We start from the raw sequence: 18379 nt of genomic DNA, 5'->3' as shown, positions 1-18379 counted from the left end.
GAATATTTTGGCAAGATAACGAGAATTTAATATTTAGTTGAAATTAATATTCTAATAAATAGTTTTTATTACAGGTATGCAAGCATTTTTTAGTGAAATTTTGCCCTAACGAACTCTTTATAAATACAAAAGCAGATTTAGGACCTTGTAGTAAAATACATGATGAAAATATGAAGAAAGAGTAAGTTATTACTTATTTTACTTTTTTATTATTATTAAATATTTAAAATAGGAGATCAGATTTATTTTATAAAATATTTACTTTAAAGATTAATATTAAAAAATATAGGTACTTAATATAAAAAATAGATACACCATTATATTTTGATGATAACTAATTTTTTTAAATTATCAAAATCAATTTGATAAATTTTGAAAATTGAATTAAGAACAATATTGAAATTAGATCTATTCAATTTTGAATTTTAGAAACTGAAAATTAAGCTTAAGACTCTTTCACATGATTGAAACCATAACTGTGTGGCTAGACATGGCACCATAAATTGCCATTGACTTATGATTTCTATAAAGCCTTTTACATGATATGGTCTTAGAAACTGCTTTACACAGCAAGTTTGGTATTCCTGGATCTCTACTTGAATTATAATTTATATGATCTTATTTTAAGTGATTTTAATATACTATGATTTTATGTTAAAAGAAGAACATATGTCTTAGTATACATGTAAAACTTAAAATTAAAACACTATACAGAGTGTCTCAAAAATGTACTGACAAACTTTTAGAGGAGGTAGATAACATCTAAAGCAATGAGAATTGCACAGGAACCCATAACTGGAAATGTCACCATAAGTCAATAGGCGGCCGTACCTTCTACCATCCCGCATGACTACCACGAACTATCTGATCTTTCTGGAACAAGTTCTACCAGCCTTACTTGAAGATGTTTCAGCAAATGTGAGATACAACATGTGGTTCCAACATGATGGGGCACCTCTCCATTATGGAATGGATGTTTGTGCGCATTTGAACAGGTCTTTCCTGCATCGATGGATTGGCTGTGGTGGACCAATTCCCTGGCCTTCATGCTCACCTGATTTATCAAGCCTTGATTTCTTTCTGTGGGAGGCCCTCGAGGCTATGGTGTATGACTCGCCTGTGGAGTCTGAAATGGATCTTGTGGCAAGACTTGTCTGTGCTGTTGCTACACTCGAAAAAACTCTCGGTGTGTTCGAACATGTCCAGCAATCAATGCTCCGTCAGTGTCAAGCATGCATCGCGTCTGATGGTGGAAACTTTGAGCATCTGTTGTAACATTATGAACTGGTATGTCATTTGTACTAATTATGTCCAATAAATGTTTCCCATTAATCACTGTCTTGTGCCTTTTCAGTTATTCTACCTCTACTACCACTTTTCCCTGATGTTTCTGGTTATGGGTTCTTATGCAATTCTCATTCCTTTAGATGTTCTTTACCTCCCCTGAAAGTTTGTCGGTACATTTTTGAGACACCCTGTATATATTCATGCAAAGTTTATAAAAAAAAAAAAAAAAAAAAAAAAAGCCAACTTGAAGATTTATTCCTTAAATGAATAATTACTAATTCATTAAGGAATAAATCTAAAATTTTTAATGTATTTTTATCCTGCGTGAATTCTTGATTATGCAGTCTACATCAGTGGTGGGCAACAGCTAGCGTTCAAGCTAACTTCAGTCTCCAAAAGTATGTAATTTTTCGTGAGGGCATTTTCAATATATAGTAAGTGGCTTGCAAAATACAGTAAAACCTTGTTATTTCAATATTTGATAATTTGAAGTACCACATAATTTAACCTCCACACCTGCTACAATAACCTTTATCTGCAATAACAATTAATCACGTGACACATTTTCCCAAGACAAATCTATAAAAGCTTGTTTCTTCCCCCCCTTCAGGGAAGTCTCTCATCAAACACCAGCTTAACAACATCTAAGAACTTTTAGGGGCGTCTCTGAGCAAATGTCAACCCAGTGACATTGAAAAGTCTACCAAAGAGCCGTATCTCCGAGCACCATTTTACTAAGAGTGATCCATGTCTCAGTCGTGATTTTTATAACTTTGTGTGAACAATTAAACAAGGATGAAATCGAGCCTCCATAGAATCATTAAAGAGGTATGATAACAATTCATATAAACGCTCTCTTGGCCCCTCTCCGTAGATTCAGAAGCTAGAGAACAAAGTTGATAGATTTTCAATGTTAGATATTGTAGTCGTCTGTTTGTTATCTAATAAATCTTTGTTTCATTGTTAAATGGTGTGTCATTTACTTGTTTATTGCCTATGCCTTACTGACAACCCCTCTCTCCTTCTCCACTCGACCTGACAAAAAGAATCCTGACCCTACGGGATCATAGAACATAAACCTGCCACCCTCTGACAAGTGCAAGTGGGCAGGTTTTGCCAACCTGTTTCTGTCAAAAAGAGATATGGCCTTGTCCTACCTCCAGACAGCTACCCACATTACTGTCAGTTTTTGATTTTTTAAAAAATGATTGCTGGCCCCGTAAGTTCAGTTTTTAATGATGAGTTTTTTTGTCTAATTTCGTTGGTAAATAACTTAAACTTATCTTAATGATTCGTTTCATAGTCTTTTCACATTAAATTCTTTACAAACTGTAATAATCTGATTAAGAATTAAAGTGGTTTAGCTTTCCATGCAGTAAAAAAATACAAAATTTCCCACTTTTGCTGGAAAAATTGGCACCCACTGTCAACTTTCCTTTTTGTTGACATTGCAATGATCAAAAAGTTTTAATAAATACACTTTATTAGACTGAACTTGCACACTAAGAAGATAAATGCAACAAAATCTCGCTAATCAAGGAAGTGTCTCTAATACTGAACAACGTTCCAGATGAATTTAGCTTTTGTAGCCAAAAATTTTCTAAAAAGTAACCCAAAAGTAGCCGACTCAAAAAATTCATTTTTAATAACCTGAGATTTGACAATAAAAAAACCATGCGTACTTTTCCAGCAAAAACTTTAATCACAGAACAAACATTTTTGACCAATTTACAGGCCTGAAGCAGATCTGTAAACTGAGCTGAAAATAAGGATTGCAAGACTCAAAATGCAAGCATAAACTGTAATTTACTACTATGTCAAAAACACTCATTTTATATGCAAAATAGTGCAAATTATGCAGTAAATGATTTTGCCAAGATGGACTTTAATTTGAAAATCAAAAGATAAAATAGAGAAAACATAATGTAAACAAGAAATCAAACACAAAAATAAATAAAATAAAATAACTATCTGTAAGTAATATGAAGAAATAAAAATAAAAAACAAAAATAATAATAATAATAATAATAACTCTCCCGTGGTCACCACCTGGGCGTGGTGGGAGAGCCCAGTAATTTTACTGACCCATAGGGCAATGCAGGCTGGAGCACAAGCTCCTGGTAGGGACACCCATGCCAGTAAGGCCTATGGGGAAAAATGAAGCTAAGAGTGACCACACCCACATTCTGTGGAGATATTTATTATGGTGATAACTAGATCAAAGTGTGATACCGGCTCGGACGTCGCCCGGGTTAACAAGGTTCGCATTCGTGGGTTAGGCAGAGGCTCACGTTCGAAAAATAGGCCACAGTCTCCCCTGGTTACCGGTGGCGAAAGCAGCACCGGCCCTAGCATGGCTATTGCAATGCCCTCAACAGATGTGAGGAACCAACTCAGCCTTGGTGTTTCTGTGGCAATGCATCCACAGACCACAAAGGCTGGAAAACCACGCCAACGGATGAAATGGACAGTAGAAATGAACGAGTTTATCATCCATACTTATTACACGATCACAAAACTTGAAACAAACATGACAGCATACAGACAACAACTACACCATAAATTCACACAGCAATATTTTCACCTCACTGTCACTGAACAAAGGGTTGTTGATCAAAAAAGAACAATTATACACAACAACCTAATCCACAAACAACACTTGAACTTATCAAACAACAGGTGGCTGATCAAATACATCAACAGACAGAAACATCTAACATTAATGAAGATCATGTAACCTGTCAGGATAATCCAGCAACAAGCATTGATAATAACACACATACAACAATTACCACTAATGATACTACAGACACTTCCTCGTCCATCACTGGTAACATAGACATGGATTTAGTTAATATGCTCTCACTTATATTTCAGGAAACACTCACTAAATATACAGGCACAGATCCCACACAACGACCACGAATACCAAAAATCAACACGTCAAAGGAAGTAGGAAAAACACTAAATTATGTAAACACTCACTTAATACCACACTACATTCATTCAATTTCTACACTCGCAGACATTCATACATTAGTTTATGCTGGGGCAGTCACAGTAGTGACACACCATGGACTGAAAGTACAATCACAGACAAATACACAGAAAACACAATTCTATCACAAGCCTGCCTGGCAGAGAAGAATAGAAACACAAATAAATGACATTAGACAGCAATTAGGCAGGCTGACACAATACACTAAAAGCAACATAACACCCAAATTAAGGAAACAGCTCAAAAACATTTTTAAGAAAATAAAAACGCATACAAAACATGAACATCACAACACACACATTACAGAATACATTGATACACTAAAACAAAAACTTGCTGCCAAAGCACGTAGACTCAAACGATACAAAACATGTACACTACGAAAACAACAAAATAAATTATTTACAAACAATGAAAAACTCTTTTACAGACAAATTAATAACAAAGCAAACACTGATACACAGCACAGTGGCACACCAACAGAAGAAGAACTCACAACATATTGGTCTTCTCTTTGGTCCAGTGCTGTCACGCACAATGCTGATGCAGGCTGGATCAAGGAGGAGAACAGAAACTTGCACAACATACCAACTATGCCCTGTGCTGAAATAAACATACATGATTTCCAATACACTGTTAACAGAACACACAACTGGAAGACACCTGGTGTAGACAACATTCACAATTTCTGGTACAAAAAGTTCACATCACTGCACCAGGAACTAGCTAAACACCTAACACACATTATCATCAATCCACAGGACATGCCAAATTTTCTTACTCAGGGCATCACCTACATGAAACCTAAAAACAACAATACCACAGACCCCACACAATACAGACCAATTACATGTCTTCCAACACTGTACAAATTATTGACATCCTGTATCGCAAACAAAATATACAAACATATTGAAGAACACAACATTCTCACAGAACAACAAAAAGGTTGCCGTAGAAATCACAGGGGTTGCAAAGAACAGTTACTCATAGATTCAGTCATTCTACGGCAAGCACACAAACAACACAGAAACATACACATGGCATATATAGACTACAGAAAAGCATTCAACAGTGTTCCACACAGTTGGCTGCTACATATTCTACACATGTACAAAATACATCCATCAATCATTGCATTCTTTCAAAACACTATGCAGCACTGGAGAACAACACTACATCTCAGGGCCCATAACACTTCCATACAAACAAACCAAATTTTTATTAGGCGAGGAATTTTTCAAGGAGATTCCTTGAGTCCTCTCTGGTTCTGCTTAGCCCTGAACCCATTATCCAACATGTTAAACAACACGCAATATGGTTACAATATCAGACATGAAAAAACAACACAGTTTACACAGTCACATCTCATGTACATGGATGACATAAAACTTTATGCATCCACACAAAAACAACTTCATCAACTCCTACAAATCACACATTCATACACCAAGGACATACAAATGGAATTTGGCCTAGATAAATGCAAAACAGTTCACATAGAAAAAGGAATCCTGAAGAAAGAAGATTTTGCACTTGGAAATGGAGACATTATTGAATCCATGGAAGAGGGCAAGTTCTATAAGTATTTAGGATTCCAACAGGCCAAACTAACAGAACATACACAAATAAAGCAAAGATTAATTAAAGAATACCAAAGTAGGTTAAATGCTATTCTCAGAACACAGTTAAATGCAAAACACACAGTTAAAGCAATAAACACATATGTCATCCCAGTACTCACATATTCTTTTGGAGTTATACATTGGACTCACACAGATCTTGAGCAACTCCAAAGGAAAACAAGAACAACACTTACTAAGCATAAACAACATCATCCTAAATCTGCCACAGAAAGATTAACCCTTCCACGTAAAGATGGCGGACATGGCCTGATTGACATAGTTAACCTTCACTACAAACAAATAGTCACTGCGAGAGTTTTTCTACAAAAAACAAGAAACATCACAATTACATAAAACAGTAACTCTAGCAGACTCGAATAACACACCATTAAACTTACACTCACATCATATGGACACAACGCAACATATAAAAAGCATAGACACCATTAAGCAATCGTGGGCTCGAAAGGCACTCCATGGCAGGCATCCTTATGATCTGGCCCAGGATTTTGTTGACAAAACTGTGTCAAACAGCTGGTTAGCTTGGGGATGCCTCTTTGGGGAGACGGAAGGATTCATGATTGCCATACAGGATCAGGTCATAAATACTAAAAACTACAGAAAACACATACTCAAAGATGCAACACTCACAAATGACACATGCAGAAAATGTCACATCATGCCAGAAACTATACAACACATCACCTCTGGTTGCAAGCTCTTGGCACAGACAGATTATTTACAGAGACATAATCAAGTAGCAAATATAATACACCAAGAGCTTGCAAAGAAACACAAATTAGTAGACATCCACAAACCATACTACAAATACATTCCGCAGACAGTATTGGAAAACAACACGCACAAAATGTACTACGACAGAGCCATAATCACAGATAAAACAATTTATCACAACAGACCAGACATCACACTCATTGACAAACACAATAAAATCACATACATTATAGACATATCCATTCCAAACACTCACAATATACAAAACGCATGCACTGAAAAAATTAGCAAGTACACAGAACTCGCCCAGGAAATAAGGCATCTGTGGAGGATGGATAGGGTGCTTATTGTACCTGTTGTTCTCTCCTCTACAGGTGTCATACCACACACACTACACAAAAGCCTGGGCACATTACAATTGAATAGAAACATATACATCACACTACAGAAGGCCACTATATTGAATACATGTCATATTGTGAGAAAATTCCTGAATACAGACACACACACTGATACACTTCTTTAATTTCTGTTTTGGTTACTATGCCTTGACTTTGGTCCGGCATAGTACACAGCCACCGGTGTTAACCGAGTATATCTCACTTAACCCAACATAATAATAATTGAGTTCAACAATTCTGTTTATTAAGTATTATTTGTTTAAGTACAAAATATCGCATTTTCTTTAGTATCAAGATAATAAATAATAAACAAATAGCATATTGAATTGATGTTGCGGGCTGCAACTAATTGCCTCGCGGGCCGTATCTTTGACATGCCTGGCTTAAATTATAAGTAATAACAAGTAATATTAAAGCATTTTTAAATGAATGGGTGAAATTATGTAAGATAATGTCATAATTTTATTCAAGAATTACAAAAAAAAACTTTGATTTGAAAATGTTCAAATAATTTGATGTCGTGTTTTTGGTTCTTTGAGTTTTAAAATAATGAGGTTTTATTGTAATATACAATAAATTTAATTATACTATTATATATAACTTTTATTATATACCAATTTTTTTGTGTGTTACTTGATATATTTCATTTTGTGTACACCCTTCTTTTTGACCATCTTTGACATCTTTTTCAATCAACTAGTTGATTATAATTGACCTGTTGACCAGGCTGGCTATAAATTGACCTTCATACATGCACCTTTGCATTTTATTTGACTTACCATTTGAAAAGGTTTAACTCCTGAATAAATTACATCTTCATATTATGTTGACATTTAGATATTTTTATAAATTGTAATAGTTAATTTGTTTTTAATATCTTCATTGTCAACAATCTTTGTTTAAATCATAAGAGTAAAATGTAATTTAACATGAATGTTTGAAAAGTTAGAAGTACACTATACCTTTGGGAATCGGAGTATACAAACTTTTACAGTGCAGTGTTTAGTACTAATTGAAGCAGTCAGTCCATGATATTAAAAACATTTCTATTTAATGAATAGTAATGGTTCTTTAAATTTTCTGTAATGGTAAATTAACAAACTTTCAAAAATTTAATTTTGCTGATAAAAATCTTGTATTATAAATTTTTAAAATACCAAATTTACTGATTTTGTTAATTATTAAAAGTAAAAAAATAAGTAATTACCATTAATATTATCTTAGTTAATTTGTTATAGATATTGTTTAATATAATTCTATAGTAATGATAATATTACATATTGAATTACTTCATATATAATAATATAAATTTTACCGTATTTTACGGACTATAAGACGCACTTTTTTCTTCAAAAAATTGCCTCCAAAATTCAGGTGCGTCTTATAGGTATTTTTTTTTTAAAAATTGCTTAAAAATTAAGGTGCGTCTTATAGTCTGTAGCGTCTTATAGTCCGTAAAATACGGTATATATATATATATATATATATATTTTTTTTTTTATTTGTGTGTCTGTATATGTAAAATTTGTAATATCTTTAGATACGAGCAATCAAACCATTACATGAAATCACATTATGAAGATGAATTTTTAAGATTTTGTCAAGGCATGCTAACTGATGTGGAGAAGAGAATTCGAAGAGCCAAACAAAGACTAGCACTAGGACAAAAAGAAGGAGGAGTAAGCATGTTAAATAATGTAAAGTAAATTCTATAAATTCCTTTAACTTTTAATTCAGTAATGCTTATTTAATTACTTTTTATGTAGCTTTTTAATATTGAAACTATCACATAGTTAATATATGTTTCGATTCTGTTTATAATTTAATTTACATAACAAATATGGTACAGTTTATGGAAGATTTAGTTTTGTATTGTTACAGTTATATTGTTTCAGTCATTAATTATAAAACACTAGACTTAAAAGCTAAGTTTTAATTTGATTCTGTTTTAATGAAACTTTTGTTTGATAGAGAATAGATATTTGGAAAAAAACTTTTATATTAGCTACATTTAGCAGTTTTTAAAAGTTCAGATTTGATTGAAAAATTTAATATAGATAAATATTTCTATAAATTTGTCTCTAAAATGATTATTCTTAATATATATATAAGTTTGTCAATGTTAGTAGGATTTAATCTGAAATTTCAAAATCGTTTTATTAGTTGACTTAAAAAATTTAATTGCAATTTATATATAATAAGTTATTTTGACATTGCATCTGATAACTAAATTTCCATTAAATGTGTTTAACTTTCTTGAATACTTTAAAAAATATTTAATGCATTTATACTGATGTATCAGTAAGGTAAGTGTTCGAAAAAAGTATAAAATTATAGTCTTTCCCAGAATAAAAATGGGGTAAATGCTCATTAGTCTACATTTAGGAAGCAAAATCATTGTGTTCATTATGAATTAGAACGTGATATACAGTAAGACTCCACTTAATGTGGGGTATGCGCATCGTTCATAGGTGACAAAGCACTAAATGAAACAGCTTAAACGAGGTCATTTTAACACAGAATAAATAGGGAAAGGGGAACACGCGACCAAAAATAAACAGATTTTACTTTAATTTTAAGTTATGTTTATATTAATTTGCATTCTAATATATGTTAAATAACACACAAATGTATGCACACAGAAATGTAAAGTTCATTTTTTGTGGCAAATGTCCTGGCTCTTCTGAAATTCTTGTTTTTTTTTTTTTTTGCCATAAATTCATGTAGTTTCATTTGTTGGTTTTTTTTTCTTTCCTTAATCAAATGTCGGTAGCAAGAGATTGCATCCAAAACATCTCATTTTGCTTTTGCACTTCTTTCAAAATCTGGATCGTCTGTTACAATTTGATCAATGATTTCAGTTATTGTTACCAAATTTTTACTAAGGAAATCTGTAGAGAAATTCTTTGGGTTCTTCATTTTCAGAATGACTATTTTCCAGTTCTATATGAATTCCTTGTTCTGCCAGTCTTGAAGGTTGTCATTGGTAAGGCTTTCACCAGAAACCTGCAGTAATGCCTCAATATCCTATTCGTCTACATCTCCTAGTCCTGCTGTATCAATTAGATTGACAATTTGGTCAACTTAATGATACTGTGATAGGCTCTTCTTGTTGAGAATTCTTGAATACCTTCAGCCATACCTTCTTCCACACTTCGTTCCTGCATTTATCAGTTAATTCTTGCCAAGTGAAGTCGATATTGCCTATGGCATCCACGATGTTATATTTTTTCCAAAATTGCACCAAACAAACATAGATTTAAGGAAAGTACAATGCTAAGATGAATTGCCACCTTTTGCTGATTGGTTCATGTTTGGGAATAATCGTATTATATACAAATTAATGAAATGTCGCGATAATTTGAATTGGTGTAAATTTTGAGCTTTTTTTTTAAGGCTTTAAGCAGACCACATTATATCGAATCAGCATTAAGCAGGGTCGTTACTGTATATAGAATTTTTAAATTTTTCTATATATATATACAGTCCATTTCAAAATTATAAACACATACAAATTTTTTCAATAACTAAAACATTAACAATTGCAATGTATTTATTATATTAATTTATTGTTTACAACATCAATTTAAATATTTTCTGAAATTTTTAGAGCAATCTGACAATTACAAAAAAAATTATTACAGATTTTCAATTTTTGATTGTTTCAAAAGTATAAACACATTTGCACAAAAAAAAAAACAATTTGTGTTTCAATATTTTGTAGGTCCACCATTTGATTTAATTAGTTCAAATACTTTATCAGGCATACAAGGTCTGTTCAAAAAGTTCTCCGAACTTTATTTATCACAAAAAAATACTTCACTTACCATTTATTGGTCAGTCTCCTTCCCAACGTATACACTTGTCCCAACGGTGTTTCCACTTTTTGAAACAGTTTTGGAGTGCTTTTTCTGGAATGTTCATAAGCTCCTTTGTCGAATTTTTCTTTATCTCAGGAATGGTGGCAAATCTTTTTCCTTTGAACAGGTTTTTTAGTTTGGGGAACAGGAAAAAGTTGCATGGAGCCAGGTCACATGAATAGGGTGGGTATGAAAGCACAGCAGTCTTGTTTTTGGCCAAAAACTCATGAGTTCTGAGGGACAAATGAGCCAGCATGTTGTCGTGGTGGTAAAACCACTCGCCGCTCCTCCAAAGTTTGGGCCTTTTTCACCTGATTCTGTCTCTTAGGTGTTTCATAACTCCCAGGTAGTACTCCGTGCTGACTGTCTGACCTGTGGGTAGGTATTCGTGATGTACAACCGCCTTTGTGTTGAAAAAAACAATCAACATCACCTTAACATTTTAGCAAACTTGTCAAGCTTTTTTGGAGCGGGGGATGTTTCACCCACCCTCACCATAAGCCTTTGTAATCAACTCAAAAGTTTCTGTGAAGGATTTCCAGAGTTTCACACAATTTCACAGAAAAACGCTGCTCCTTGAAAGAGCTCATTTCTGCGGATTCAATTTTTTGTCGAACCCCACTAACATCCCTTCACATAAATGGCTGTAACTAATCATCAAAACAAGATATCAACAAATGGATTGAAGGAGGTAACTCAAGAGGTTTCTGCGGATACAACTCTTCCAAGTAGATTAAAAAATAACCAACTGGAGGCAGGCTATTCAAAAAGTTCGGGAATTTTTTGAACAGACCTTGTACATTTTATTAGTTTTTGAAGTTTAATATTTTCCCAACAATCTATGATAGCTGATTTCAATTCATTTACAGTATTGTATTGTCTGTTTTGGCCATAAACAAGATGACTCATAATGCCCGAAACATTCTCTAATGGGTGTCACATTAGGGCTCTGTGATGGCCAATCAATTACATTAATTTTTTTTTTCAGCAAACCAATTGTTAGTTGACTTTGATGTATGAATGGCAGCATTATCCTGTTGGAATTGCCAGTTTTCTCCCCAATAAGTGATTTAAAAGTTATTAAATTTTGATACAACAGTTCTTGATAATTTTCTGAATTAATTCGTATACATAAATACAATATCTGTTTTACCTCCCCATCTGAATCCTGCCCACACCATCACAGATCCTTCACCTTAGTGTCTGCTCATTCTGACTTTGTTCTTCCCCAAAATAGTGACTATAACTGTCAAGTCCATCCAAATTCCACTTTTTTTCATCTGAAAAGCCTATTTGTTTCCACTCTTCTTTCCATGTCATCTTGTCTTTGGCCCACTTTAATCTAACTGTTTTGTGCAATTATGTTAATTTTGATCTGGCATTTTTATGATTATGCATACATCTCCATATAGTTGCTGATGAAACTGCAATTGGCAATGTTGATGCTGCTTCTCTGACAGACAACTTGTTGACTGTCAGTAGCTGGAAAAACCTTTCTTTCATTTCTAGGTGTAAGGAATTTAGGCCTTTCACATTGCTTATTTCTGCCATAATTTTCAGCCTGAGTTAACACATTTCTCACTACACATGTAGATCAATTTATAGTTGCTGAAATTTGTCTTAGAGATTGTCCTGATCCTTTTAGTTGGTAAATTTCACGTATTTCCAATTCTGTTAGTGTTTTTCCACCAGGCATTGTTTTAAATCACAAAAACCATTTAAAATTGGCACCTTGTTTTTAATAATGAACAATATTCACTTCTGGTGACAACTAAATAAACCAATAATTAATAAAAAAATTATTATACTAATTTTATGCCCCCGTGTTTATGCTTTTGAAACACTCAAAAATTGAAAATCTGTGATATTTTTTTTGTAATTGTCAGATTGCTCTAAAAATTTTAGAAAATGTTTAAATTGATGTTATAAACAACATACTAATATAATAAATACGTTACTATAGTTAATGTTTTTGTTATTGAAAAATGTTGGGTGTGTTTATAATTTTGAAATGGACTGTATATATCGAACTACTTACAATATATTTCTGTAGCTAAGCAACAAAAATTCTTCAAAAAGTAATGATTGAATTAAAAAACAAACTAAAAATTCAAACACGTCACACATCATTATATGACATGTTTGAAGTTTTAGTTTGTTTTTAATTCAAACATCCTTTTTGAAGAATTTTTGTTGCTTAGCTACAGAAATACATAGTAAGTAGAAAAATATTAAGTAAATTTTTTTATCATCATTTGTTTTGAGCTATAATATTTACAATTTAATTTAAGTTAAAAATAATTTAACATTTTATAAAAATAGATAATTTAAAAAAAATGAGTGTACTTAAATTGATCAGTATATAGATATTACTTATTGTTTGCCAATTCAATTTACATTTTTTTGTTTCATTCATTTTATAAATAGTGCTGTTCAATATTTACATATACTAAGTTATACTTGGTTTACTTCTTTGTTTAAATATAAATATATTTGATTTCATTGCTCATGTAAACAAATTCACATTCTCATTGGAATACAAATTCTTTTTTCATAATTATATGTTAACTAGCAGATAGGCTTGGCGTTGCTCGGGCAAAAGTAACAATAGCGAAGATTAAGATTATTACATTATAGTCAACTTTACCCCTTTCACAGAATGCAAGAATTTGGTTCCCCCTGTTTCCAGACTAATTAGAGAATTTTTAGGTGGGTCTAAAAATATGTTCAATTTCCCGCAAAAACGAAAAAACTGCGTCTGTGTCTTGCACGTTGCTTTCTTTTAACACTTCCATTGTTGACACTTCCATTGTTACTTGACACTTCCATCAACAATGGAAGTGTTAAGATTTAATCCTGTCCCTCTTCCCCGTGGGGAGGAATTTCAAAAAATCCCTTCTTACTGAGCATTCTCATGATGTACCTTAACTATGTACTGTACCAAATTTCAACTTTCAACTCCTAACCGTTTGGGCATGTCTCGATAATGTATATAGAAGCTTTAATCCTGTCTCACTCCTCCACGGGGAAAATTTTGAAAAAATCCCTTCTTAGTGTGCATTCTCGTGACGTACCGTAACTGTGTACCAAATTCCAACTTTCAACTCCTAACCGTTTGGGCTCTGCGCTGATTATTATTATTATTATCATCAACTCATCTCGATTATATATATATAGATGTAACTAGTTTTGAGTTTATTCAATGAAACAAGTGAAAAAACTTATTAAAGCTTCACGAAACAAAATGAAACAAATAATTTTTATATTTTTAATTTTTTTATTTGATTTTTAATTTTTATATTTGTTTGAATTTTATTTTATGCTGAGAAGCATCTTTGACAATATAATTGTCATTACATCAAAATTTTAATGTTTTAATTTAAGTACAGTGATCAGCTGTTAAATGTATTTAATTTTTTAAGAAAAAATATTAAAAAAAGTTTTTTTTAAAATTCTGATGATGATTTTATAAAGATTCTTTTTTTGAATTTAGATTAACACATTCATAAAATTACATTATATAGAGTTTCATGTAGAAATTCGGATGCATAATTGTTGCTGATTCTTGAACAGATGAATTTGTTTCATATATAAGATCTGAATAAAAAGTATTTTAATAATTTTAATATTTAAATAAAAAAGAAAACACTAAATAAATTATTCAATATGTATAACATATAACTAAACTAATATATTATATTTGTCCAAAAGAATTCATTGTACAGTACTTACATGCAGTATATTATTATTATTCATAAATAAAATCATATTTACATAAAAAATTATAAAAATGAATATCCACATACATAATTTTTAGTGTTTATCCAGTCATCTGCTTAATAAGATGATATAAAAATTTAAATAATTACAATTGTTTATTATATGGTAATTAAATAATTAAAGATTTTTTTCATGTTAGAGCAGCGGTTCCCAACCTTTTTTTGACCAGGGACCACTTTGATTTCATTGTTGTTAGCAGGGACCACAAGGTTCAAGAAAAATAAACTGTGTCAATCTAAAAATAAACTTTAATCAAAACTTTTAACGTACATAATTGTTAAACTCAAGAGTAACATGCTTTAACAGTACTATTATAATAGAAAACAACACTTTTAGTAAAAATTAAATTCAGTTTATATCAATGTGGGAATAATAATTTAAAATGAATAAAAGTTTTAAATCTTTCATGGACCATATTTTAGCTCTTACGGACCACTGGTTGGGATCCGCTGTGTTAGAGGGAAATGCTTTTCTAATATTCTTATTATTTATTAATTTTCTACATAAAATCATATATTTTTATGTAAAGCTTTACTTTTATAGGTTTTACCATCAAACAACAGTAGTAAGTTTGTCAAAATTGATAGGTTTGTAATTTTTCAAAAATAAATGTATAAATTAAAAAGAGTTGTTAGGTGTAGAATACTGTATTAAGTACATCTAATAACTATTAAATTTGTTATAGTTGAACTTATGATGTAGGAAGTAAAAGTTGAAGTAGTGTTATTGTTTTCTTTGATATTCATATTCAAGCTTTCATCTGAATTTCTACAATCAATTTAAAAGAAATGAGATGTACAGTATAAACCATTATCAATAATAAATAAAAACATAAGGTAAATAATGGTACAGTTATTAGCCACTTAAGGAAATTTTTATTTTATAAATTCTGTGACATGGGAAAGATTAAATTAGAAAATATACTTACAAATTTGTTTTTTTTTATAGCTTTTGTACTATCAACATCTGAAAATTACAAACATCAATCATTTTATCCAAAATGTGTGTTGTTTTACAAAAATGCAGTGTTATAGTTATTGGCCACACACAATGACTGAAAAACCTGTGTGATTACTATCTACTGACAACAAAAACTTGTATTGATACTGCCATTCAATACTTTCAGAATAGCTTTTATAGAGTTCTTGTTAAAGAGGTTTAAATTTGAAATGGTCAGTTACTGTCTGTTGGCAAATAACTATCATTTATCGATTTGTTGTATTTTTGATAAGTCACTATTTCATTTACATGTAGATAAGTTTATAAATTAAAATGTTGATTAATTTTAATAAAAAAATTTAGCAAATTTGATATATTATTAATTAAACTTTTACTGAAAGAAAATATGCTTGATGTTGATCATGATATGATTATAAGTGAAACACCAATTTTTTTATAATTTATCCAGTAAGGTTGATTTGTTTGAAGTAAATGAAACAATACTGTAGTGTCTGATATTCTTACATTATTTTTAAATATGCTTAAAAATATTTAATTCTCTTTCGAGAGTAACATTACTTGAAGAGATGTAAAATTTTATACTTTATAAAAATTTTAAACATGTAATTATAAGTTAAAAATTTACTTATAAATTCTTAACTTCAGTTTTGTGAATTTTGAAGGAAGGAAATGAAATGTGTTCTTAGTAATAATTTCTAGTTATGTATGATGGCATTCCAAAATTATTCTCTTAAATACAAATTAAAGTAAGAATTGTATTAATATTCAAACAAATAATTATGTAAGCACAGTTTTCTGTTAAAAAGTGAAAATTTTATTGAACAATTAAACAATCTAAATTCTACACTCTAAATTTGTTTAATTTGATGTACTTAAATGTCATCTAAATTTAATTTTATTCGCTTCATTCATTTTTAAAATATCATTATATATTTATTTAAAATAAATATAACTTTTATTATATAATTATCATTGCTTTAATAACAAATTATTATTATTATTATTAATTTTATATCTTATTAAATTACATTGTTCAAATCAAAAATACTGCCAGCTATTTACAAAACATTATGTTTATGAAAATATTTCAAAAATATTTTCCACTAATAAATAATATTTGTAACTATTTTCTAATATTTATTTTTGTGCACTTAAATAGAATGAGTAAATGTACAATATACAGAATTTTTAAATTACCATAGATACTAGTACTGATTCTAAATTTTATAGTCATTAAATAAAATATTTATAAAAATCAGTGACACATTTTGCATTGAACATTTGGTTAATGTTACCCTAGGTAGCCAAGATGGCGGACCTACCGGTAATCTCGATCCAGGTTACTTAGTGACGTCAAGATGGCGGCCATCTTGACTGCGATTTACGATGGAGCAAATATGCATATGATGCTCTGCGATTTATTAAATACTAAATCCCGATTTTAGAATTTAAGGATTTTGTTAAAATAAATACTATTTCCGAAATGTTAAAAAATACATTAAAAAAATAAACAATAAATTTAATGTTATTACTTGCGTCATTGCATGATGTTTTTTTTTCCGACGCTTGGATTCGACAGAAATTGATTCCATTGGACTACTTGTCTTTTTCTCCTTTTTTCCGCCCTCATTCCCACTTTTATCGAACTTATCAGTAGTAATATTTCCTCCCTCTCTTTTCTTTTACCACCTTTTTTACCTTTTTCTTAATATTAGAAATTGGGGCTGCAGGGACTGTCTCAGGTTCTTTCCACAAAGGAATTCGTCCTAAACCAGGATATATCTTACTTAAATGATTCACAATTGTGTAGAACTTTTACCTGGGTTTTTTGGACGGCCAATCACGAAACTTTTTATACATAAAGGAATACATGTACGAGTCTGACAGATTCTCGGTGTAATGCTTTGGTTGTATGGCATTACATTCCAATGCAATGTAATGCCATATAAAAGAAAATATTCTACTCCATGATATTTTTTCACATTTACCTTTAAAGGTTCCATCGAATGCCGAATTATTTCTTCGACATTTTTTGCACCTCATCACACACGAATCTCGGTCATATCGATAAAATATTTTTCATGAATTCGAACAAATCTTACACACTTCCTCAATATGCTGTAATCCTAGACTGACTGCAAATTTAAAACCTTTATCAATTCTGGGGTCCATGGGGAAAATTCTGGTTCGAGCACTTGATAGAAATTATGGGTGGTGCACACTGCCCAAAATTCTTGGGAAGAAATATCTAAAGCACTCATAATTAATCCAATTAATATTAAATGAAAAACTTCGAAGAAAAAAAAATTAAAAAAATTACGTCTTAAGTCAAAAATCATTCAAATCAACGCTTATCACAACTGTTACTACTTTCCACCGATAACTCAACACGAGATGTGTCGTTAGTATTAATTTGCTTAACACAACGCGATAGTTCACAGCTCCCTCCATTACCGACGTCACTAAGTAACCTGGATCGAGATTACCGGAAGGTTTGCCATTTTGGCTACCTAAGGTAACATTAACCGAACATTTTAGCATTCTAGATTATTGCCTTCCTTTGGTGACAAATTATTTAGTAATTAATTAAATATAATCGTGGAAAAGTAGCCCAATTTAGTCCAGCAGTTTTTTGGTTTTACAAATTTATTGGATTTTGTGATGTTTGTTTGTCTAGATCAGTGGTATTCAATCTATGGGTCGCGACCTCATTTGGGGTTGCGTAAAATTACT

General features: G+C 31.3%; 1 protein-coding gene across 16 annotated transcripts in view; it reads left to right on the top strand.

Annotated features, from left to right (window-relative positions):
- LOC136987651 (luc7-like protein 3) overlaps positions 1-18379 on the top strand; it is a 103048-nt gene that overhangs the window by 18682 nt on the left and 65987 nt on the right. For 14 of the 16 annotated variants that reach the window (XR_010882647.1, XR_010882645.1, XR_010882648.1 and 11 more), the window contains exons 2-3: positions 75-181; positions 8587-8743. Coding sequence is in view for 5 of the 16 variants with exons in the window: in XM_067285403.1 (XP_067141504.1) it covers positions 75-181; positions 8587-8743 (264 nt within the window). In the remaining 11 variants the exon portion in view is untranslated. The remainder of the gene's footprint in view (positions 1-74; positions 182-8586; positions 8744-18379) is intronic. The other 2 variants (XM_067285404.1, XM_067285402.1) reach the window with 1 other exon arrangement.

This window comes from Centruroides vittatus, unplaced genomic scaffold (genome assembly GCF_030686945.1).
Source record: "Centruroides vittatus isolate TY-2023 unplaced genomic scaffold, ASM3068694v2 scaffold_2569, whole genome shotgun sequence".
Taxonomy (NCBI): domain Eukaryota; kingdom Metazoa; phylum Arthropoda; class Arachnida; order Scorpiones; family Buthidae; genus Centruroides; species Centruroides vittatus.
The sequence above is the reverse complement of the archived record's forward strand: the minus strand, read 5'-3'. Positions and strand labels throughout refer to the sequence as shown.